Source organism: Carassius gibelio, chromosome A3 (genome assembly GCF_023724105.1).
Source record: "Carassius gibelio isolate Cgi1373 ecotype wild population from Czech Republic chromosome A3, carGib1.2-hapl.c, whole genome shotgun sequence".
Lineage (NCBI taxonomy): Eukaryota > Metazoa > Chordata > Actinopteri > Cypriniformes > Cyprinidae > Carassius > Carassius gibelio.
Genome location: NC_068373.1, coordinates 29246523 through 29271082, shown reverse-complemented (window position 1 = coordinate 29271082; position 24560 = coordinate 29246523). Strand labels below are relative to the sequence as shown.

At 40.4% G+C, this 24560-nt stretch overlaps 1 protein-coding gene across 37 annotated transcripts in view; it reads right to left on the bottom strand.

Annotated features, from left to right (window-relative positions):
• LOC127941524 (kinesin light chain 1-like) overlaps nt 1-24560 on the bottom strand; it is a 160125-nt gene that overhangs the window by 116347 nt on the left and 19218 nt on the right. For 2 of the 37 annotated variants that reach the window (XM_052536664.1, XM_052536866.1), the window contains exons 1-4: nt 7415-8057; nt 7173-7268; nt 5566-5796; nt 5446-5468 (exon numbers count right to left, since the gene is read on the bottom strand). The exons of 2 other annotated variants lie outside the window; for them this stretch is intronic. In XM_052536664.1, the coding sequence (XP_052392624.1) occupies nt 5446-5468; nt 5566-5796; nt 7173-7268; nt 7415-7810 (746 nt within the window). In that variant the 5' untranslated portion in view covers nt 7811-8057. Of the gene's footprint in view, nt 1-5253; nt 5376-5445; nt 5469-5565; nt 5797-7172; nt 7269-7414; nt 8066-8177; nt 9394-9571; nt 9694-9773; nt 9797-9878; nt 10110-13838; nt 13935-14331; nt 14946-17052; nt 18547-18724; nt 18847-18926; nt 18950-19023; nt 19255-22966; nt 23063-23459; nt 24231-24560 lie in introns of those variants that run through there. 33 more of the 37 variants (XM_052536788.1, XM_052536740.1, XM_052536759.1 and 30 more) reach the window with 28 other exon arrangements.

The following is a 24560-nucleotide window of genomic DNA, read 5'->3' as shown; positions in this document are numbered from 1 at the left end:
CGGAACTTCGGAGTATGTTCGCGACTCGGTTGATTCAGATCGGGACTTCGGAGTATGTTCGCGACTCGGTTGATTCAGATCGGAACTTCGGAGTATGTTCGCGACTCGGTTGATTCAGATCGGAACTTCGTAGCATGTTTGAGATTTTTTTAAATTCAGTTCTGGACATCGAAGCAGGAAGTGTTTGTCAAACAGTTAATTGGTGATAAATGAATATTTGGACTTGAGGCTTTTTTTTTTTACCTGTCGATTCAGCATGTACATGGTTAGACCTGTTTTGACTTGTGCTATAAATGAAAAATTGTAAACATTCTGTGTTTCTTTAGCCACATTGTCATGTTCATTATATTGGGCCTTAAAATGTGTGCATGTACCCATTAAAAGTTATTTGAACAGGCAGGATAGCTTGGCGTCCTGAAGGATCCGTTTTTTCACAATGCCGGATACTGCGTCAGGTACAGACAGATCGCTTGAGATATGCTTTCCCATTGTTTGACTTGGTGCTTGAAGTCACATTTACTCAAGAAGCAATATTTAATAAGAACATATAGTATAAGTTATACAGTTTATATGGCAACATTTAGATTTTAAACATTTTCAGAACACAGCGTGCATGCAAAGATAATATTTTAGAAAAATTAGTTTTTAAAGGGGTCATGAATTGAGAAATCAGCTTTTACTTGAGCTTTTGACATAAGAGATCATTGTACTAAGTTTCAGAACTGAAAACTTCCTTGTTACTTAAATAAAAGCTTTTATTGACACCAGACCCAGCAAATGCCATTTCTTGGAATGTGCCTATGAATGATGTCATAGATAGATTAAACACAACCTCCACCGAAGAATCAAAATCTAATTCTGTATCCCCGCCCACTGATTCACACATGATACAGTAGGGAAACAACATACAGTACGTGGCACTAAACTGGATTGAGCAACCCAGCAATAAACATGCCATTAAGATCATAAAATATTTTGCAATGCCTAATTGTGGACAACATATTCGGTGCATAACCTTCCTTCGGATTCAAATATTAGGAATGTGTAGTTGAACTTCATTTCACCAAGGATTCTTTTGTAAACAAGACACAAGTCGACCCTGGATTTGCAGAGAGACAGATTAAAAAGCAATGTTGGATCCGACAGGAATGACCCTTATGTGAGTAAAAAATTATTTGTACTGTGTGTCACTATTTCTTTAATAGAGATCACTTGATATGTCCTGATTATGTGTACCTGTCTAACCTAAGTCACAGAAAGCTCCAATTACGTAGGACATTGCTTGTCAAACAGCCACACAGACAGTTAGTTCCCTTTCGAAGATGGTTCACTTTGACCGACTCGACGGGGAACTAACTTTCTTCCTTAACCTTCCTGAAATCTTACTGCACAATGCCAGAGAAGTTGCACTGCACACTGGTCAATCAGGCCAAGTAGGCGGTAAGAGGCAGGGCCTCACACTATATAATGAGCCGCCTTGGTGGCATAAACACAGAATCTTCCTCTTTCAAGCATCCTTCTTCAAGACAGCTGTAGAATGTCGAGTTATTGCTGTCTTTGGGACCCACCGAGGCTCCGGACACCCACAATTACTGCATCCTGTGCCTGGGTCTCGCCTATGCAGAAACAGCACTTGATTTCTCCTGGCAGTGTCCCACTGCTGCCAGTGAGCCGCTGGTGAGAATGCTGCATGGGAGCATCTGAAGGGAGTCTTCGACCCAGCTCTGGTGCTTTAGAGATTATTTCGTTCAGCGCTGCAGAGATGTCTTTAACAGCAACCGAGGAGGACTAAGAGTAAGTTGGATTTGTGGTTACTTTCCTCGGATCGCAGAGCTGTTGTAATGATGAAGCCAATCTGCATGACGAAGTTGCTGAGGCATGGGTGGCACCCAAGTTGGCTCGCAGCCATGCTGGTGGAGCTGAGATTTTCTTTAAAAGCAGACACACATGGTTATATGTGCATTCCACCTGTAGAGGAATCTGTCGCTGCCTTCCTCTGCCCCTCATCGGCCTCTTTGAAAGTGGAGGTGATGCTGCCGTTTGACCACCTACATCCTGGATAAAGCACATGCTGTCTCTGCAGAGGGGATTTCTGTGCCTCATACGATGGCAGTGCTACAGGTTTTTCAGGCACAGCTTCTGAAATCCAAGGGGGAGACAGATCCTAAGGCATTTAAGGATCTGCACGTGACGACGGACTTTGCCTTAAAAGCCAAGTTGCCTAAAGAGTGCCGCAGAAATGCTACTGAGGAATGGGATTCCATACGGAGGATGGAGGCTGAACCCTGGATCAGTGAGACTGATCTAGGAGTGGTTAGGGAAGGCAGAAGTGTATCTGTTTGCGACAGCTCTTTCCTCTTTCATGCTCGGGCACTCACAATACCGTGATTGAAAGCCTGTCTGTATGTGTTACCCCCACTGAAGATTTTCCACAATTGCTACACAAAATTAAAGAGGAGAGGGTGCCTGTGCAGGATAGCTCCATACTGGCCAAACAGACCATGGTTCCCTGACCTGCTTGAGATACTGACTACTCTACTCTCAAGTGGGCATCTTGGTATGGCTGTGTGGAGTGTGGGAACCGGGAAACCTGTGCTCATTGTGTGGCCAAATGATGGACGCGATGATGGACCCCTTCTATGAGGTGCTTGTATGCTCTTAAATGGGGAGTTTTTGTTAAATTGTGAGAATCGAATGGCTGCAACCCAAAGAACTTTCCCATAAGGTTTATTTTGCATCTATCTCAGCCTCTCAAGCTACTTTCAATGGGAACTCAGTTGGTAAACATGATTTGGTGATCAGATTTTTGAGAGGTGCGAGACAGCTGAGACCATCTCACCCTCCCACTATCCCACCCTAGGATCTGGCTCTGGTGCTGGGGATGCTGACTCTGCCACCCTTTGAGCTGCTTCAGTCTATCGGCCTAAAGGAGCTCTTGCTTAAAACCACACTGCGGCTCGACCTCGTCCTTGCTTCATTTAACCGCGTGGGGTATTCTCTGCTCCAAGTGATGATAATTTCTGCTTTCAATCCAGAGTAGGTTGCCTCCCCGGATGCCACCCCACATCATGTACTGTGTCCAGTATGAGCTTTGCATACTTATGTTGACTGCTTTTTGCGTGCTTTGGAGGTGGAACTAAAGGGAAGCCTCTTTCTAAGTGGCGGCTATTACATTGGGTAGTCAATGTGATTGATTTGGATTATTCTAGCCAGGGAATAGATTGTCCCATTGGCGTTAGAGCTCATTCAATGAAACAGTCACCTCCTCATGGCCTTGTCCTAAGGGCATTTTTACCAAAGGCATTTGTATGGTGGCTGGATAATCTTTGCTGAATAACTTTGCCCGATTTTACAATTTGAACACATGTTCCTTGGCCTCACAGGTCTTGTTGGTGAGCTGGACTTGTGCTTTTCCATGTGGTATCTAGCCACTAGACTATGTTGTTTTGACTACGGCATATAGTTGTAATTCAGAGGCAGGGCAACCACCCAGACAGCGGTGCTCACTTAGTACCACTGGAGCAAGCTGTGATGAGTGGGGCGGGGCCGAGAGCCGTGGAAACGGTGGCGAGGCCTGTGGAGTGATTGGAGATGAGCGACACCTGCTCGACCCACCTTTCTCAATTGCCACGGAGGAGATGGAAGGATATAAAATGGGAGCGACGACAGTGAAGGAAGAAAATAAGCCTGGATTTTAGTTTGTGTTTTGATTTTGTTTGTGCGTGGCTGTCGGCTGTGAGGGGCTGCTGTGCTTTTTTTGTTTATTTTTTTAATAAAGATTCAGTTTGATGGTCTGCCGGTTCCAGCCTCCTCCTTCCCGTGGTCATGAAGTTTTAATGTGTTACAGTGGTGCCGAAGCCCGGGAGAAGGAGGGACGCTCTGCTGAAGATCCCTCACTGCTGTGGTGAATCCACAGTGCTATCGAGCAGATGAGGAAGTGTGCCGCCATGGACGCTCAAGGCGGTGGGCTGGAGCTCGCTGCCGGGGATGGGCGAGCTCGCTGCCGGCCACCCGTGATGTGGAGGGGTGGTTGCCATCCGTGAGGGAGCGGAGGAGTCGGCGCCATTCACCAGGAGGCCAGAGCCTGCTGCCATCCGCCAAGAATGGGGAGGAGCAGGGAACGGGGGACTCCTGCCGGCTGCCCCAACCCCGGAGGAGCCGTCCACCGGACGGCAGAGGAGTGACGTGCCGTCCACCTAGGGCCGTCCAGTGCCACCGCCAGGCACCGGGGAGGAGATCACCCAGCTGATTACTGTTGTAACCTTGATTATCTGAGGACGGGAATGAGACATTGCGTACATGTCTGTGTTAACTGTTCAGATCTGGTTTGCTGGTAGTTCAGTCGGAAGATTCCTAGTTTATGCCACCAAGACGGTGCATTATATAGTGGCCATACTTTGCCCCCTTTTCACCGTCTTGGCTGGCATTGGCCAGTGTGAATTGCAACTTCATGTTGTGAAGCTGGTGTTGTGAAATAAGATTTCAGGTATGTTAAGTTGGGGAGTTCCCTATGGTGTCAGATTCCTGATGCAATTTCTCCTTCCCTTTAGCCTCAAAACCAGGTTAGAAAATAATCTATTACTTATTGATATGGATGTTTTTGAAAGTTAAAAAAAACACAAGTAGACGTCCGTAAATAGTAGATAAAAAAAGCCAGTTCATGACCCCTTTAAAACAAATTGGTTGGTGGTTGGTATAGGACGAAATCATAAATAATTGCTTTATTTAATTTGAAACTGCTATAGCAACAGAAAAGATGCATGGTCATTAATTGGCATCATTTTAATATTATTTAAAGGCTAGTTTTTATCTAAAGTAGCATATCCCTACAGATGGAAATGCATAAACCATGTCCACATTCCAGCACTAAGGACACACTGGAATCTTGCACAATGGCTTTAAACAGCTTGCCGTGTTACAGCTGATTTAATTCATGAATAACTGACAATTATTACTTCAGCGACTTTCAAGTACAATAATTAATATTCTGCATTTTAAACTTTTCACGCCATCAGTCTTACACACACACACTGAAACTCAGAGGATCTCCCTGTAAATTTTCAGTCAGACAAACCAAAGATTTTCTTATTATATGAGGAGATACCAACCTCCTCATCTATAACATTAGAGAAAGCATAACCATCAACTTGAATCATGTGTGTCTTATAAGTCAATCACAATCCATGTCATGCTCCCTAATTTGGAGATACCATAGAAATGAATAGTGACAGCTCTGATCTTCTCCTCACTCACTGTTCTGGACGATGTCCTGCATCTTCTTCCAGACTCTGAAGGGCAGGTTGCCCAAGTATCGTGGCACATGAATCAGAGCTCCAGAAGGAGTCTGTGGATCCGGCTGTGATGAGATCTGGACTCTGGAAGAACATTCAGGATCAGAACTGAAGTGACTTTGGATCAGAAGCAGAGAGAGAAAAGATCACTCACCTTTCCATCGAGACTGGAAACTTCTGCAGAACAAACACATAATTCATCACACATAATTCATCAACAACTCAAACAATCAATCAATCAATCAATCAATCAATCAATGATCTGAAATCAGACCTTCAGAAAGCAGACGTCATTGGCTGTCATCATCTCCTCCATGTCTTTGATTGAGTATAAAACAGCTGCAATGAGTCTGTCGATCTTCTCCAGCTTCTGCTTCATCATATGTTTCTTCTGCTCCTCTTCCTCTCTCAGTGCAGTGATTGTAGCTTCTTCTTCATCTCTGAGAAACTGATGAAGCTTCTCAAACTGCTGTTTAATCTGCTGCTCTGTTTGATCAGCTTGAGACTGAAATCAAATCAAATTCACTTTAATCATCTCAAAATCATGACTTATTCTGTAGACATAAAATCTTTTCATAAAAGAGCAATTTCAAATGGCATTTTAATAAGAAAAAATAATATGGTGGTGGTGCTTGGGACATTCATTAAATGTTTCTCTTAAAGACTAACAAATAAGTAAAAATAAAGTAAAGTATTTTCATCAGTTTAGCTTTAGCTATTCTTCCATCCACCAATTTTTATGCACATTTTGGATTATCACATTAAAACCAATGGATGGAAATGCCAAGATGCACATAAATTCTAAAAATGCACATAACAACTTATGCACACCACTAAGTAGGATAAACTTTTTCTCAGATTAGAAAAAATGCATATAAACTACGATGGAAACACATTTACCGAATAAATTCCACCATGCACTTTGAAAAAGTGTGACTTTGCGCTATGAGATGGGATAAATTGAGTAACCAGCAGACCAATCTCATTCACAGCATCTATATATTGTTTTGGTCATTCTGAAATGCATGAGGAAAGTCTGTCATCAAAGTATTTTTGTATAATTACTGTCTTACATGACTGCGTTCCCAAACAGCAGGCATGCACCGCATTTATTGTGTTTGTCTCCTCTCTTTGAAGCGCAAGTAATTTATTACATATGAAGTTTATTGTATTTAATGACTTCTCCTAGTTCAATTAGAAAATTAGGTCATTTTAGGAAGTTGCTAATCAGGAAGTGGCGATTTTGTTCTCTTTGGCATGCTGGATGAAAACAGTGCTTTATTCGCAAATATTATATGCAATATTCCAGTTTTGCGCATAAGTTAAATTCGCATCTTTGGATGGAAACATAGCCACTGTGAACTTACAGTAATCAAAAATGATTTATCTTTTTGAATGTGTTCATGTTTGTTAGCCTTGTGGTAGACTAGCCATCTGTCAAGTGTGTTTCTCTGCCTTGGCCCGAGATGCTGTGATAGACTAGCTGAGGGACAAACAATAGGACAAGTGGTGTGGAGAATGGATGGATGGACTTCTCTTTTTGCTCAGGCAGTATGTATAGGCTATTGTCAAAAGCTGAGTGTCTGAGCGACCTAATGGCTGACAGGTTAATGGGCTCATGAATATAAATTACATTCCCTAACTAATTTGTTGACATCAAAATGTGAAACATGACAGGGGAGTGCCAGCCAATGGGATTGCAGCTTGCGTGTAAGTTCCGCCCACTGATGAAGCAGCTCGCTAACTGAGACTTCTGCTTCATCATTTTATGCAAACAACTGTGTGTGTTTATTCCAATCAATTAGTAAACATGCAATTATGTCAAGCAACCCAGTCCAGCTGTTCTAATCAAATTTGCAAAAAAATATCAAGACTCCTCACCTTGATGTGTTGAATTATTTTCTCAAACTCTCCTTTAATTTTTTCGTTGTTTGTAAGTTTTTCTTGTAAGGACTTCAGTGCTGTATTGAGGTCCTCCTGAAATGAAAATTAAAATCTGTAAGACACCAGAGATCTGTGTAATATGTTTTCATACATAATACACAAATGCAAAATGGTGTAGAGACATGTACATGATATAGAACTTATATAAGTTTATATCCTCATATTTAAATTCGACTAACCTTATATGATGGAACAACTTCACTGATGGGTCTGAATGTGTGATTGATGTGTTTCTCTGAGTCTCTGCACACTAAACACACCGGCTGTTTGTCCTCCAGACAGAAGAGCTTGAGTTTCTCACTGTGTAAACTGCAGAGCTCCTCAGACTCTGATGAACACTTCTCTTTCTTCTCCTTCAGGAGGGACTCACACAAGTTTTTTAAAACACGATTACATGGAGGATCATCTCTTGAGGATCTTCTCCTGCAGACAGGACACTCCTGAGTTTCTTTAGTTCTCCAGAACTGTTGAAGACACTCTTTACAGACACTGTGACTACATGATAAAACAACAGGATCCTTGAAGATTTCAATACACACGGGACAAGAAAAATCATCTGCACACAGTGAATCCATTTTCCCTCTTTGAGCTCCCGTGATCTAAAGTTTACTTTCACTTCCTGACTGATGTTGCAAAAATGAAAAACACGAGAATCACAAAGATCTGCTGTCTGTTCAGAAACAAAACAAAGAAAAGTCCTTCTTGAAGTATTTCTCTTCTTTCTCTACTGATCACTAATTCCTTAATGCTTTTGTAGACAGTCAGTATGACAGAAAGTAGAAATATAAAAAACAGTCATTTCCTGCTAAGTGCTGAGGGTGGAGTTTCTGCTTCTTTTTTTTTGGATCTCATGTTTGTTAACTGTTTGTCTGCCGTCTTTGACCCTGGATGACCCTGATTTGAAATATTAAAGAAGATTTGTCATCAGACATCTGATCCCGGGCCGGCAGGAATTGTTGGTGGGGGAGTGCATGTACAGTTCTCTCTCCACCTTCATTACCATGACTTAGGTGCCCTTGAGCAAGGCATTGAACAAGGCACTGAACCCCCAACTGCATAAATGGCTGCCCACTGCTCCGTGTGTGTGCACTTCGGATGGGTTAAATGCAGAGCACAAATTCTGAGTATGGGTCACCATACTTGGCTGAATGTCACGTCACTTTCAATGAAAACAGTACAGAAATGAGCCTGTAAAATGTCACTTAAACAGACTGTGTAAAGTGTGTGTGAAACATGAACTCCTCACCTCACTTCACCTCAGAAGACTCGACGCTGGCCCTGTCCCAAATCACATCCTAAACCCTTGTGGTCTTCCTTTGAGCCCACACTTTTGTGACATAATGCCACTTTGACTGCTGGGTAGAAGCCTGCTGTGAAAGCTACCATTTAAGTTTACCATTTATGTACAGTACAAGAACAATAATCACATTTTAAGAGATGATGAGATAGGTATTATGAATTTATAGGCTATACAGTAATATCTGAAGCAGTGCTGATATAATAGAAATAATTTTAATGCACATGAAAACTCATGATGATGCGCACAAAACACGGTCATAAAAGCATTCAGGGCTTTACTGAAAAAATTTGGGGCTTCAGCCCCCTTAGCCCACCCCTAAAGCCGCCCCTGGTTCATGCTAGAATTTACTTTGGTTGTAGATAGTATTAGACCTAGAATAATGTATTGGTAAGATCTTCAGAGGGTAGATGCTATGAAAGAACGGAAAGACTGTTTTAGTGAAGGTGGTTGTGAATGTGTGTAGATGTGTGTTAGTTACAGGATCAGAGAATGACACTGTTCCTCTGTCATAGTCTAGATTCACTCTCACACATTGAAGAACCTGCTTAACTGAAAAACCAAAGTCTTCAAACATTTTGTGCTGCAAACTCCAGACATCAGTCTTAAAAAAATCACTTCCCTTCCTCTGGTTTGATGCTGTAGTTATACCAAGACCCCAGGATGAGCTCTCTTTAACCTCCACATCCCAGCAGTGTGTTCCTGAGTTAAACCCCTCTGAACCCAGAACACAGGGATAGATGTCAAATCTCTCTGGATTATCAGGAAGAGGTTGCCTGATGTTGCTCCATCTCAGACTGGTCAGATCACCAGACAGGACGAGAAGTGGCTGAGCCGTGTTTGGATCCAGAATCACAGGAGCTGATGAGACACAATCAACAGGTGATTTTATTCTGATGACCATACACAGATTATTACAAATTATGGAACTGGACCAATTGATAAAACACATCAGGCAACCTTTAATCTGTAAATCTTCCTCATGCATCATTTCCAGTGTGTGTGTGTGTGTAAGAGCTCAGATCTTCTGCAGACTCACTGTTCTGGACGATGTCCTGCATCTTCTTCCAGACTCTGAAGGGCAGGTTGCCCAAGTATCGTGGCACATGAATCAGAGCTCCAGAAGGAGTCTGTGGATCCGGCTGTGATGAGATCTGGACTCTGGAAGAACATTCAGGATCAGAACTGAAGTGGCTTTGGATCAGAAGCAGAGAGAGCAGAGACAACAGCAGATCACTCACCTTTCCATCGAGACTGGAAACGTCTGCAGAACAAAAACACCATTGATCATCAACAACTCAATCAATCAATCAATCAATCCATCAATCACTGATCTGAAATCAGACCTTCAGAAAGCAGGCGTCACTGTCTTTCATCATCTCCTCCATGTCTTTGATTGTGTGTGAAAGAGCTGAGATTTGTGTGTTGATCTCCTCCAGCTTGTCCTTCATCATCTGTTTCTTCTGCTCCTCTTCCTCTTTCAGTGCAGTGATTGTAGTTTTCTCTTCATCTCTGAGAAACTGACGAAGCTTCTTAAACTCCTTCTTAATCTGCTGCTCTGTTTGATCAGCTTGAGACTGAAATCAAAACACATTCACTTCAGTCATCTGATTAAACACCTCACATCATCTGTGGCACCAGTCAAATGTTTAGACACACTGAATTTATAATTCTGTTGTTTGATGACTTTATTAGTGTTTTAAAATGTTGATAGAGAATGAATGAAAAATGTAATGCTTTTCTTATGTACTATTGTACACCCAAAGCTCTTTACAATCATACAGCCCCACTCTTTTTACAAGAAGTGCCACCACAGAGAGTCAGGACCTCGGTTTAAACATCACACCTGAAGGAAGGAAGTGACAAGTTATCTTCCTGATGTATCCAAATTCCTTAGCATATCCAAAACCTCAGAACAACTTGATGATGTAACAGAAACTATGGACTCTCTCTTTTCTAGCATTTTAAATAGAGTTGCTCCTTTACGCTTAAGGAAGGTTAAAGAAACCAGCATGACACCATGGTATAATGAGCATACTCGCACCCTAAAGAGAGCAGCCCGAAAAATGGAGCGCAGCCGGAGGAAAACAAAACCAGAGGTATTTCGCATTGCTTGGAGGGAAAGTAACCTATCCTACAGAAAAGCATTAAAAACTGCTAGATCCGATTACTTTTCTTCTCTTTTAGAAGAAAACAAACATAACCCCAGGTATTTATTCAATACAGTGGCTAAATTAACGAAAAATAAAGCCTCAACAAGTGTTGACATTTCCCAACATCATAGCAGTAATGACTTTATGAACTAATTTACTTCTAAAATTTATACTATTAGAGATAAAATTGCAACCATTCAGCCGTCAGCTACAGTATCACATCAGACAGTGCACTATAGACCCCCTGAGGAACAGTTCCACTCATTCTCTCTACTATAGGAGAGGAAGAATTGTATAAACTTGTTAAATCATCTAAACCAACAACATGTATGTTAGACCCTATACCATCTAAGCTCCTAAAAGAGGTGAGTCCAGAAGTCATAGATCCTCTTCTGACTATTATTAATTCCTCATTGTCATTAGGATATGTCCCCAAAACCTTCAAGACCAATCTCGAATCTCCCTTTTCTGTCCAAGATACTAGAAAAGGTGGTATATCCTCACAATTATATTCTTTCTTAGAGAAAAATGGCATATGAGAGGATTTCCAATCAGGATTTAGACCATATCATGGTACTGAGACTGCTCTCCTTAGAGTTAAAAAAATGACCTGCTCTTATCATCTGATCGTGGTTATATCTCTCTATTAGTTTTATTGGATCTTAGTGCTGCGTTTGACACAATTGACCACAACATTCTTTTGCATAGACTTGAACACTTTGTTGGCATTAACGGAAGTGCATTAGCATGGTTTAAATCATACTTATATGAACGCCATCAGTTCGTAGCAGTGAATGAAGATGTATCATCTATCACAAGTGCAGTATGGAGTACCTCAAGGCTCAGTACCAGGGCCGCTACTCTTCACGCTTTATATGTTACCCTTGGGAGATATCATCAGGAAACATGGTGTTAACTTTCACTGTTATTCTGATGATACCTAGCTGTATATTTCTTCGCGGCCCGGTGAAACACACCAATTTGAAAAACTAATGGAATGCATAGTCGATATAAAAAACTGCATGACGAGTAATTTCTTACTGCTTAATTCTGAAAAAACAGGTGTTAATTATAGGACCTAAAAACTCTGCATATAATAACCTAGAACACTGTCTAAGACTTGATGGTTGCTTTGTCAATTCTTCGTCATGAGTTAGGAACCTAGGTGTGCTATTTGATAGCAATCTTTCCTTAGAGAGCCACGTTTCTAGCATTTGTAAAACTGCATTTTTCCATCTCAAAAATATATCTAAATTACGTTCTATGCTCTCAATATCAAATGCAGACATGCTAATCCATGCATTTATGACCTCAAGGTTAGATTATTGTAATGCTTATAATTAATTATTGGGTGGTTGTTCTGCACGCTTAGTAAACAAACTACAGCTAGTCCAAAATGCAGCAACAAGAGTTCTTAATAGAACCAGGAAGTATGACCATATAAGCCCAGTCCTGTCAACACTGCACTGGCTCCCTATCAAACATCGTATAGATTTTAAAATATTGCTTATTATTTATAAAGCCCTGAATGGTTTAGCACCTCAGTATTTGAATGAGCTCCGTTAACATTATAATCCTCTACGTCCGCTACGTTCTCAAAACTCAGGCAATTTCATAATACCTAGAATATCAAAATCAACTGCGGGCAGCAGAGCCTTTTCCTATTTGCCGCCTAAACTCTGGAATAACCTACCTAACATTGTTCGGGAGGCAGACACACTCTTGCAGTTTAAATCTAGATTAAAGACCCATCTCTTTAACCTGGCTTACACATAACATACTAATATGCTTTTAATATCCAAATCCGTTAAAGGATTTTTAGGCTGCATTAATTAGGTTAACCAGAACTGGGAACACTTCCCATAACACCCGATGTACTTGCTACATCATTAGAAGAATGGCATCTACGCTAATATTAATCTGTTTCTCTCTTATTCCGAGGTCACCGTAGCCACCAGATCCAGTCTGTATCCAGATCAGAGGGTCACTGCAGTCGCCCGGATCCAGTGCGTATCCAGACCAGATGGTGGATCAGCACCTAGAAAGGACCTCTACTGCCCTGAAAGACAGCGGAGACCAGGACAACTAGAGCCCCAGATACAGATCCCCTGTAAAGACCTTGTCTCAGAAGACCACCAGGACAAGACCACAGGAAACAGATGATTCTTCTGCACAATCTGACTTTGCTGCAGGCTGGAATTGAACTACTGGTTTCTTCTGGTCAGAGGAGAACTGGCCCCCAACTGAGCCTGGTTTCTCCCAAGGTTTTTTTCTCCATTCTGTCATCAATGGAGTTTCGGTTCCTTGCCGCTGTCGCCTCTGGCTTGCTTAGTTGGGGTCACTTCATCTACAGCGATATCATTGACTTGATTGCAAATAAATGCACAGACACTATTTAAACTGAACAGAGATGACATAACTGAATTCAATGATGAACTGCCTTTAACTGTCATTTTGCATTATTGACACACTGTTTTCCTAATGAATGTTGTTCAGTTTCTTTGACGCAATGTATTTTGTTTAAAGCGCTATATAAATAAAGGTGACTTGACTTGACAAGTGTCCCTGTTACTATACTGGCACATTAGGACCCACACAAACTGCAGGGAAAGATTAGTTCTGTCGTGTCAACTCTCAAGAGTAATTTGCATGGTTATGTACATGACAATGTTAATGTATTTGGTCTTGGCAGAATAGATCTGCTACGCTGCAGAGCACGCACTGTGACTTCCTACTGCCAATACATCAACAACATGCTGCTGTGAGCATGAAAGAAATACTGCAGTTGCAAATATAACATACATGAAATAACCCCCATATAGCATACGTGATCACCTCATAGCAGATCAATGCAGGTGGAGCTGGGGAAGGTGGGGGTTTCTGATGCAAACTGTGACTGCTACAGCAAACACTAGTCATATATTTGAATGTTGAGCAGTGAGCTCATTGGCTACCAATACAGGAGAAAACCAGTCAGCTATGCCATGTGATAAAGATGTCATTAGGTCAAACTGAGTTAGACTTATCAGACTGGACCATCTAGAGTTTCATGCCAGAACCTTGTATATGTGTTCAAACGTTTACTAATAGTGTATGTGCATGGTAAACTCTCTGGGATTTTTGAGTATTTGACTCTTGATTTTTCTTCCTCACCTTGATGTGTTGAACTGTTTTCTCAAACTCTTCTTTAATGTTTGCTTTGTGCTGAAGTTTCTCTTGTAAGGACTTCAGTGCTGTATGGAGCTCCTCCTGGAATTTAGAAAGACATAAAATATTAACCAAATATGATATGTGTGATGGGAGAAACTGAGTATTTTGAAACTGTGAATCAAATTGAACCAGTTGATTGCTTCGCAAAATGAGAGGAAACATCCACATGTTGGCGACACCTGCTTGTCACAATGTTGTAAATGCACAGCTTTCCAAACAATTTGAAAATATTTCATGAAACTATGATTGAATAAAAGTAATTTAAAGACAGTTAATACTATTAAATATGAATTGTATGCATAACTTGTGTTATAAACACCCTTAATTTAACTAACCCTCCCAGAGGTTTGGGCCAAACCTGGCTAAACTGGTTTAGTCCTGGCATTGAGCTTTTAACATGTTCTTTACATATGAAAAAAAAAGATATTTGTCTTACCTTGTAAGTTGGAACAGCTTCACTGATGGGTCTGAATGTGTGATTGATGTGTTTCTCTGAATCTCTGCACACTAAACACACCGGCTGTTTGTCCTCCAGACAGAAGAGCTTGAGTTTCTCGCTGTGTAAACTACAGAGCTCCTCAGACTCTGATGAATGCCTCTCTTTTCTCTCCTTCAGGAGGGACTCACATAGGTTTTTTAACACTAGATTACATGGAGGTGCATCATTTGAACATCTTCTCCTGCAGACAGGACACTCCTGAGTTTCTTTAGTTCTCCAGGACTGTTGAAGACACTCTTTACAGAAACTGTGACTACATGATAAAACAACAGGATCCTTGAAGATTTCAATACACACGGGACAAGAAAAATCATCAGCAGACAGTGAATCCATTTTCACTTTTTAAATACGATCCATAAATAATCACACGAATTACAAATATCTGTTGTCTACGCAAAAACAAACCTCTCAAAAATTCCTTCTTGATCCTATTTTGTTTTTGATTTTGTCCAGATATTCAGATAGGACAGAAAGCAGTGGAATAATGAGACAGTCGTTTCCTGGTAAGTGTTTTGAGAGGGTAAAGTTTCTGCATTTTTACTATCTTACTGATTGTGTCTTGTGTACTTTGACCCTTTGCTGCTGTGTTGAATCTGAGCTCAAGATTGTTATTTAGTTTTTTGAATATGAATGATTGTCTGCCATAACTGTTAGAAAACAAAATAAAGGTTTGGAAAGAGACAGTTCTGGTGCTTCAGGTCTGTGTGAGACGCTTAAGTGTACTTTTAAAACTGAATGACAGAATTAGAGAATATTTTATCTATCCACTTAATGCAGATTTACGGATGGAACATGACTCACTCCTGAAACGTTTCTGAAATGTTTGCTGTATTGTGCGCTGACCTGCTGCTTTTGATGTAGATGGCCCTAGAGCTACTGCTGCTCTAAGAAAAATAAAGATGGACATGTTAATTTAAAGGGGGGGTGAAATGCTCGTTTTCACTCAATATCCTGTTAATCTTGAGTACCTATAGAGTAGTACTGCATCCTTCATAACTCCAAAACGTCTTTAGTTTTATTATATTCATAGTCTGTACCGATTTTTCCCGGAAAAACACGATCGGCTGGAGGCGTGACGTGTGGGCAGAGCTAAGGGCCGTTTCATAGTCAACGCATCTGTACGCATACGCGTCCCCGAGGCTACGCATCGTTACGCTTCGGCCACCATTATGCGTCGTGCGTAGCAAAATGTGTTGTCCTAGTTTTTGATACGCGACGCGCCGATTCAAGCAATACTATGCGTTGTCGGTGGGGGAGACATTGCAATATTGTACATTGATTCAAGTATATTGTGTTTACAGAAGAAGAAGGTTTGAATACAATGGCGGGCGAAGAGGAAAAATTATGCAAACTTATATGTATTCATCCACATTTATACGATAGTTCATCAGCAACAGAATACACTCCTCTTCAGTTGCCATTGTAATCTGAATATCACGCGACCCGACTCTACTAATATCACCCGACTCTACTACCCCCTGTTGCGTGAGCAGTGTATTGCATACACGCATCACCCGTGACGCTTGCGTTCACTGTTTAGACTATGAAAGGGAGCGCGTCGCTCACGTCGCTCGCGTTGCTTGCTCGCGTTTCTCGCGTTGACTATGAAACGGCCCTAAAGAATCACGAGCGCCAGTAGGCTTTTGCGTTGAGAGCGAAGCTGTGACAATACCGTGAGGACAAAACCAACCAAAACAAACCATGGCTAACAGTCAGATTCAGCCGTATATTTATGATCCAGAATCAGATCCAGAGGCTGAAATTGAACAAGAGCAGCATCAGCAATCAGTCTCTATGTGGTATGTACTGAAACTGTATATATTTGCTTAGCGGTTTTGGAAAATGACTAAGTTACACTTTATGTCGTCTTTTTTTTTTTTTAAGCTGTACATGTGGAAAGTGCAGTTTGATGACAACATCGCATGTTGTTTACTTGATGTGCTTACGCGCCGATAGCTAAGTTAATAACACAGAGATATTTGAAGCAGTTTTACTCACCGCCTGTGGTTCCAACACACGATCGTGACCCTTTTTCGTTGGGACTGCATTATCCTTAAGAAATAAACGATGTGCAAATCCATCGTCAAACTGGGCCTTGTTTGTAAAACAAGCATCTTCCAAATGCAGGGAACAAACACAAACACTTGCACAACTCTGTTGATGCTCTGTAAAAATAAACTCCATCCACTGGTCCCTTAATGCTGTTTTTTCTTTGGTAATCTGTGCAGGGTTGTCTTGCCCTGGCAACCAAAAACACACTCCTTTTGTGACATTTCGCGACGCTCTCGCTCTGATCAGTGAAGTCTGTTGTGCTCTCAGTGCTCTGCTATACGGGAGCGTGCGCTCTTCCGGCAGAAGTGCCTCAGGACCCATATTAGGAAATTCCACTCCATCTAACGTCACACAGAGCCATACTCGAAAAAAACTTTCCGAAACTTGTGACAAACAAATCTACAAAAAAAAAAAAATACAAAAAAGTATTTTTGGAACAGAAATACTCCTTCAAACGTACTACTTAATTTTTTTTAACTTTGTCCATGTTTAGCATGGGAATCCAACTCTTTAACAGTGTAAAAAACTCAGTATTCATGAAATAGCATTTCACCCCCCCTTTAAGCTAAATCTGTAATTACAGTGTGGCGATCCTCGGTCGAGGTCAGGGTGTAACATAAATGACAAAAGAAACAATTATCATTCCCTTATTTGTTTTTTATAGCATTGTTCTTCTTTGTTTACAAACAATATCTTGAAAGAGATAACAAAGAAAGCAGGAGAAAATGAAATCAAGAAATAACGGAAGCAAAACATTCAGGGGTGAGCTAATGCAAAATAATAGACAACCAGGCTTAAAAAAAAAAAAAAAAAAAAACCCTTAATAATATACCCTATCTCCTTGTCTATCCATAAACACAAGAACAGATGCTTGCCTCTTGGCCTACAAAAGGCGTCTACTTACCCCTTACAACTTCCCAAATAAATATGAAGATACATATAGAATCAATAGAACAGTGATGTTATTAACATGAAAGGTCACAAGGTATCAACAGAGCCAAAGAATAACAGCACTACCTTGAAGATGTTACAGTTGTTTAATTTTAGTCTAAATAAGACAACAGGGAGTTAATAATACCACTAAATGGAAAAAAAAAAAAGTTGATTTCTAAAATATAGAAAATTTTGTCCGTTTAAATGGTTCACATTGTTCAAAACTGTTTTTGTCTTTGGTAGTGTTGATTTTTTTTTTTTTAAGCAAAATAGGGGACCTCATACCAAATTAAGTGCACAGGGCCCAGAATTCCCCTGTGTATTGTCATTGATTTTAGATTAAAAACTAAGAATTGATAAGGTAAAAACAAAACTAAAACTGATTAAGGCATCCTGCTTCAGTTTACCATTTATGTACAGTACAAGAACAATAATGAAATTTTAACAGATGATGAGATTGGTATTATGAATTTATAGGCTACAGTAATATCTGAAGCAGTGCTGATATAATAGAAATTATTTTAATGCACATGAAAACTCATGATGATGCGCACAAGACATGGTCATAAAAACATTCAGGGCTTTACTGAAAACATTTGGGGCTTCAGCCTCCTTAGCCCACCCCTAAAGCCGCCCCTGGTTCATGCTAGAATTTACTTTGGTTGTAGATAGTATTAGACCTAGAATAATGTATTGGTAAGATCTTCAGAGGGTAGATGCTATGAAAGAACGGAAAGACTGTTTTAGTGAAGGTGGTTGTGAATGTGTGTAGATGTGTGTTAGTTACAGGATCAGAGAATGACACTGTTCCTCTGTCATAGTCTAGATTCACTCTCACACATTGAAGAACCTGCTTAACTGAAAAACCAAAGTCTTCAAACATTTTGTGCTGCAAACTCCAGACATCAGTCTTAAAAAAATCACTTCCCTTCCTCTGGTTTGATGCTGTAGTTATACCAAGACCCCAGGATGAGCTCTCTTTAACCTCCACATCCCAGCAGTGTGTTCCTGAGTTAAACCCCTCTGAACCCAGAACACAGGGATAGATGTCAAATCTCTCTGGATTATCAGGAAGAGGTTGCCTGATGTTGCTCCATCTCAGACTGGTCAGATCACCAGACAGGACGAGAAGTGGCTGAGCCGTGTTTGGATCCAGAATAACAGGAGCTGATGAGACACAATCAGCAGGTGATTTTATTCTGATGACCATACACAGATTATTACAAATTATGGAACTGGACCAATTGATAAAACAGTTCAGGTATCTTTTAATCTGTAAATCTTCCTCATGCATCATTTCCAGTGTGTGTGTGTGTGTAAGAGCTCAGATCTTCTCCAGACTCACTGTTCTGGACGATGTCCTGCATCTTCTTCCAGACTCTGAAGGGCAGGTTGCCCAAGTATCGTGGCACATGAATCAGAGCTCCAGAAGGAGTCTGTGGATCCGGCTGTGATGAGATCTGGACTCTGGAAGAACATTCAGGATCAGAACTGAAGTGGCTTTGGATCAGAAGCAGAGAGAGCAGAGACAACAGCAGATCACTCACCTTTCCATCGAGACTGGAAACTTCTGCAGAACAAAAACACCATTGATCATCAACAATTCAATCAATCAATCAATCAATCACTGATCTGAAATCAGACCTTCAGAAAGCAGGCGTCACTGTCTTTCATCATCTCCTCCATGTCTTTGATTGTGTGTGAAAGAGCTGAGATTTGTGTGTTGATCTCCTCCAGCTTGTCCTTCATCATGTGTTTCTTCTGCTCCTCTTCCTCTTTCAGTGCAGTGATTGTAGTTTTCTCTTCATCTCTGAGAAACTGACGAAGCTTCTTAAACTCCTTCTTAATCTGCTGCTCTGTTTGATCAGCTTGAGACTGAAATCAAAACACATTCACTTCAGTCATCTGATTAAACACCTCACATCATCTGTGGCACCAGTCAAATGTTTAGACACACTGAATTTATAATTCTGTTGTTTGATGACTTTATTAGTGTTGTAAAATGTTGATAGAGAATGAATGAAAAATGTAATGCTTTTCTTATGTACTATTGTACACCCAAAGCTCTTTACAATCATACAGTCCCACTCTTTTTACAAGAAGTGCCACCACAGAGAGTCAGGACCTCGGTTTAAACATCACACCTGAAGGAAGGAAGTGACAAGTTATCTTCCTGATGTATCCAAATTCCTTAGCATATCCAAAACCTCAGAACAACTTGATGATGTAACAGAAACTATGGACTCTCTCTTTTCTAGCATTTTAAATAGAGTTGCTCCTTTACGCTTAAGGAAGGTTAAAGAAACCAGCATGACACCATGGTATAATGAGCATACTCGCACCCTAAAGAGAGCAGCCCGAAAAATGGAGCGCAGCCGGAGGAAAACAAAACCAGAGGTATTTCGCATTGCTTGGAGGGAAAGTAACCTATCCTACAGAAAAGCATTAAAAACTGCTAGATCCGATTACTTTTCTTCTCTTTTAGAAGAAAACAAACATAACCCCAGGTATTTATTCAATACAGTGGCTAAATTAACGAAAAATAAAGCCTCAACAAGTGTTGACATTTCCCAACATCACAGTAGTAATGACTTTATGAACTACTTTACTTCTAAAATTTATACTATTAGAGATAAAATTGCAACCATTCAGCCGTCAGCTACAGTATCACATCAGACAGTGCACTATAGACCCCCTGAGGAACAGTTCCACTCATTCTCTACTATAGGAGAGGAAGAATTGTATAAACTTGTTAAATCATCTAAACCAACAACATGTATGTTAGACCCTATACCATCTAAGCTCCTAAAAGAGGTGCGTCCAGAAGTCATAGATCCTCTTCTGACTATTATTAATTCCTCATTGTCATTAGGATATGTCCCCAAAACCTTCAAGACCAATCTCGAATCTCCCTTTTCTGTCCAAGATACTAGAAAAGGTGGTATATCCTCACAATTATATTCTTTCTTAGAGAAAAATGGCATATGTGAGGATTTCCAATCAGGATTTAGACCATATCATGGTACTGAGACTGCTCTCCTTAGAGTTAAAAAAATGACCTGCTCTTATCATCTGATCGTGGTTATATCTCTCTATTAGTTTTATTGGATCTTAGTGCTGCGTTTGACACAATTGACCACAACATTCTTTTGCATAGACTTGAACACTTTGTTGGCATTAATGGAAGTGCATTAGCATGGTTTAAATCATACTTATATGAACGCCATCAGTTCGTAGCAGTGAATGAAGATGTATCATCTATAACAAGTGCAGTATGGAGTACCTCAAGGCTCAGTACCAGGGCCGCTACTCTTCACGCTTTATATGTTACCCTTGGGAGATATCATCAGGAAACATGGTGTTAACTTTCACTGTTATTCTGATGATACCTAGCTGTATATTTCTTTGCGGCCCGGTGAAACACACCAGTTTGAAAAACTAATGGAATGCATAGTCGATATAAAAAACTGCATGACGAGTAATTTCTTACTGCTTAATTCTGAAAAAACAGGTGTTAATTATAGGACCTAAAAACTCTGCATATAATAACCTAGAACACTGTCTAAGACTTGATGGTTGCTTTGTCAATTCTTCGTCATGAGTTAGGAACCTAGGTGTGCTATTTGATAGCAATCTTTCCTTAGAGAGCCACGTTTCTAGCATTTGTAAAACTGCATTTTTCCATCTCAAAAATATATCTAAATTACGTTCTATGCTCTCAATATCAAATGCAGAAATGCTAATCCATGCATTTATGACCTCAAGGTTAGATTATTGTAATGCTTTATTGGGTGGTTGTTCTGCACGCTTAGTAAACAAACTACAGCTAGTCCAAAATGCAGCAGCAAGAGGTTTTACTAGAACCAGGAATTATGACCATATTAGCCCGGTCCTGTCAACACTGCACTGGCTCCCTATCAAACATCGTATAGATTTTAAAATATTGCTTATTACTTATAAAGCCCTGAATGGTTTAGCACCTCAGTATTTGAATGAGCTCCGTTAACATTATAATCCTCTACGTCCGCTACGTTCTCAAAATTCAGGCAATTTCATAATACCTAGAATATCAAAATCAACTGCGGGCAGCAGAGCCTTTTCCTATTTGCCGCCTAAACTCTGGAATAACCTACCTAACATTGTTCGGGAGGCAGACACACTCTTGCAGTTTAAATCTAGATTAAAGACCCATCTCTTTAACCTGGCTTACATATAACATACTAATATGCTTTTAATATCCAAATCCGTTAAAGGATTTTTAGGCTGCATTAATTAGGTAAACCGGAAACACTTCCCATAACACCCGATGTACTTGCTACATCATTAGAAGAATGGCATCTACGCTAATATTAATCTGTTTCTCTCTTATTCCGAGGTCACCGTAGCCACCAGATCCAGTCTGTATCCAGATCAGAGGGTCACTGCAGTCACCCGGATCCAGTGCGTATCCAGACCAGATGGTGGATCAGCACCTAGAAAGGACCTCTACTGCCCTGAAAGACAGCGGAGACCAGGACAACTAGAGCCCCAGATACAGATCCCCTGTAAAGACCTTGTCTCAGAAGACCACCAGGACAAGACCACAGGAAACAGATGATTCTTCTGCACAATCTGACTTTGCTGCAGGCTGGAATTGAACTACTGGTTTCTTCTGGTCAGAGGAGAACTGGCCCCCAACTGAGCCTGGTTTCTCCCAAGGTTTTTTTCTCCATTCTGTCATCAATGGAGTTTCGGTTCCTTGCCGCTGTCGCCTCTGGCTTGCTTAGTTGGGGTCACTTCATCTACAGCGATATCATTGACTTGATTGCAAATAAATGCACAGACACTATTTAAACTGAACAGAGATGACATAACTGAATTCAATGATGAACTGCCTTTAACTGTCATTTTGCATTATTGACACACTGTTTTCCTAATGAATGTTGTTCAGTTTCTTTGATGCAATGTATTTTGTTTAAAGCGCTATATAAATAAAGGTGACTTGACTTGACAAGTGTCCCTGTTACTATACTGGCACATTAGGACCCACACAAACTGCAGGGAAAGATTAGTTCTGTCGTGTCAACTCTCAAGAGTAATTTGCATGGTTATGTACATGACAATGTTAATGTATTTGGTCTTGGCAGAATAGATCTGCTACGCTGCAGAGCACGCACTGTGACTTCCTACTGCCAATACATCAACAACATGCTGCTGTGAGCATGAAAGAAATACTGCAGTTGCAAATATAACATACATGAAATAACCCCCATATAGCATACGTGATCACCTCATAGCAGATCAATGCAGGTGGAGCTGGGGAAGGTGGGGGTTTCTGATGCAAACTGTGACTGCTACAGCAAACACTAGTCATATATTTGAATGTTGAGCAGCAAGCTCATTGGCTACCAATACAGGAGAAAACCAGTCAGCTATGCCATGTGATAAAGATGTCATTAGGTCAAACTGAGTTAGACTTATCAGACTGGACCATCTAGAGTTTCATGCCAGAACCTTGTATATGTGTTCAAACGTTTACTAATAGTGTATGTGCATGGTAAACTCTCTGGGATTTTTGAGTATTTGACTCTTGATTTTTCTTCCTCACCTTGATGTGTTGAACTGTTTTCTCAAACTCTTCTTTAATGTTTGCTTTGTGCTGAAGTTTCTCTTGTAAGGACTTCAGTGCTGTATGGAGCTCCTCCTGGAATTTAGAAAGACATAAAATATTAACCGAATATGATATGTGTGATGGGAGAAACTGAGTATTTTGAAACTGTGAATCAAATTGAACCAGTTGATTGCTTCGCAAAATGAGAGGAAACATCCACATGTTGGCGACACCTGCTTGTCACAATGTTGTAAATGCACAGCTTTCCAAACAATTTGAAAATATTTCATGAAACTATGATTGAATAAATGTAATTTAAAGACAGTTAATACTATTAAATATGAATTGTATGCATAACTTGTGTTATAAACACCCTTAATTTAACTAACCCTCCCAGAGGTTTGGGCCAAACCTGGCTAAACTGGTTTAGTCCTTACATTGAGCTTTTAACATGTTCTTTACATATGAAAAAAAAAGATATTTGTCTTACCTTGTAAGTTGGAACAGCTTCACTGATGGGTCTGAATGTGTGATTGATGTGTTTCTCTGAATCTCTGCACACTAAACACACCGGCTGTTTGTCCTCCAGACAGAAGAGTTTGAGTTTCTCGCTGTGTAAACTACAGAGCTCCTCAGACTCTGATGAATGCCTCTCTTTTCTCTCCTTCAGGAGGGACTCACATAGGTTTTTTAACACTAGATTACATGGAGGTGCATCATTTGAACATCTTCTCCTGCAGACAGGACACTCCTGAGTTTCTTTAGTTCTCCAGGACTGTTGAAGACACTCTTTACAGAAACTGTGACTACATGATAAAACAACAGGATCCTTGAAGATTTCAATACACACGGGACAAGAAAAATCATCTGCACACAGTGAATCCATTTTCACTTTTTACATACGATCCATAAATAACCACACGAATTACAAATATCTGTTGTCTACGCAAAAACAAGCTTCTCATAAATCCTTCTTGATCCTATTTTGTTTTTGATTTTGTCCAGATATTCAGATAGGACAGAAAGCAGTGGAATAATGAGACAGTTGTTTCCTGGTAAGTGTTTTGAGAGGGTAAAGTTTCTGCATTTTTACTATCTTACTGATTGTGTCTTGTGTACTTTGACCATTTGCTGCTGTGTTGAATCTGAGCTCAAGATTGTTATTTAGTTTTTAGAATATGAATGATTGTCTGCCATAACTGTTAGAAAACAAAATAAAGGTTTGGAAAGAGACAGTTCTGGTGCTTCAGGTCTGTGTGAGACGCTTAAGTACTTTTAAAACTGAATGACAGAATTAGAGAATATTTTATCTGTCCACTTCATCCACTTAATGCAGATTTACGGATGGAACATGACTCACTCCTGAAACGTTTCTGAAATGTTTGCTGTATTGTGCGCTGACCTGCTGCTTTTGATGTAGATGGCCCTAGAGCTACTGCTGCTCTAAGAATAATATAGATGGACATGTTAATTTAAGCTAAATCTGTAATTACAGTGTGGCGATCCACGGCCGAGGTCAGGGTGTAACATAAACGACAAAAAAAAAAAACATTACCATTCCCTTGTTTGTTTTTTATAGCATTGTTCTTCT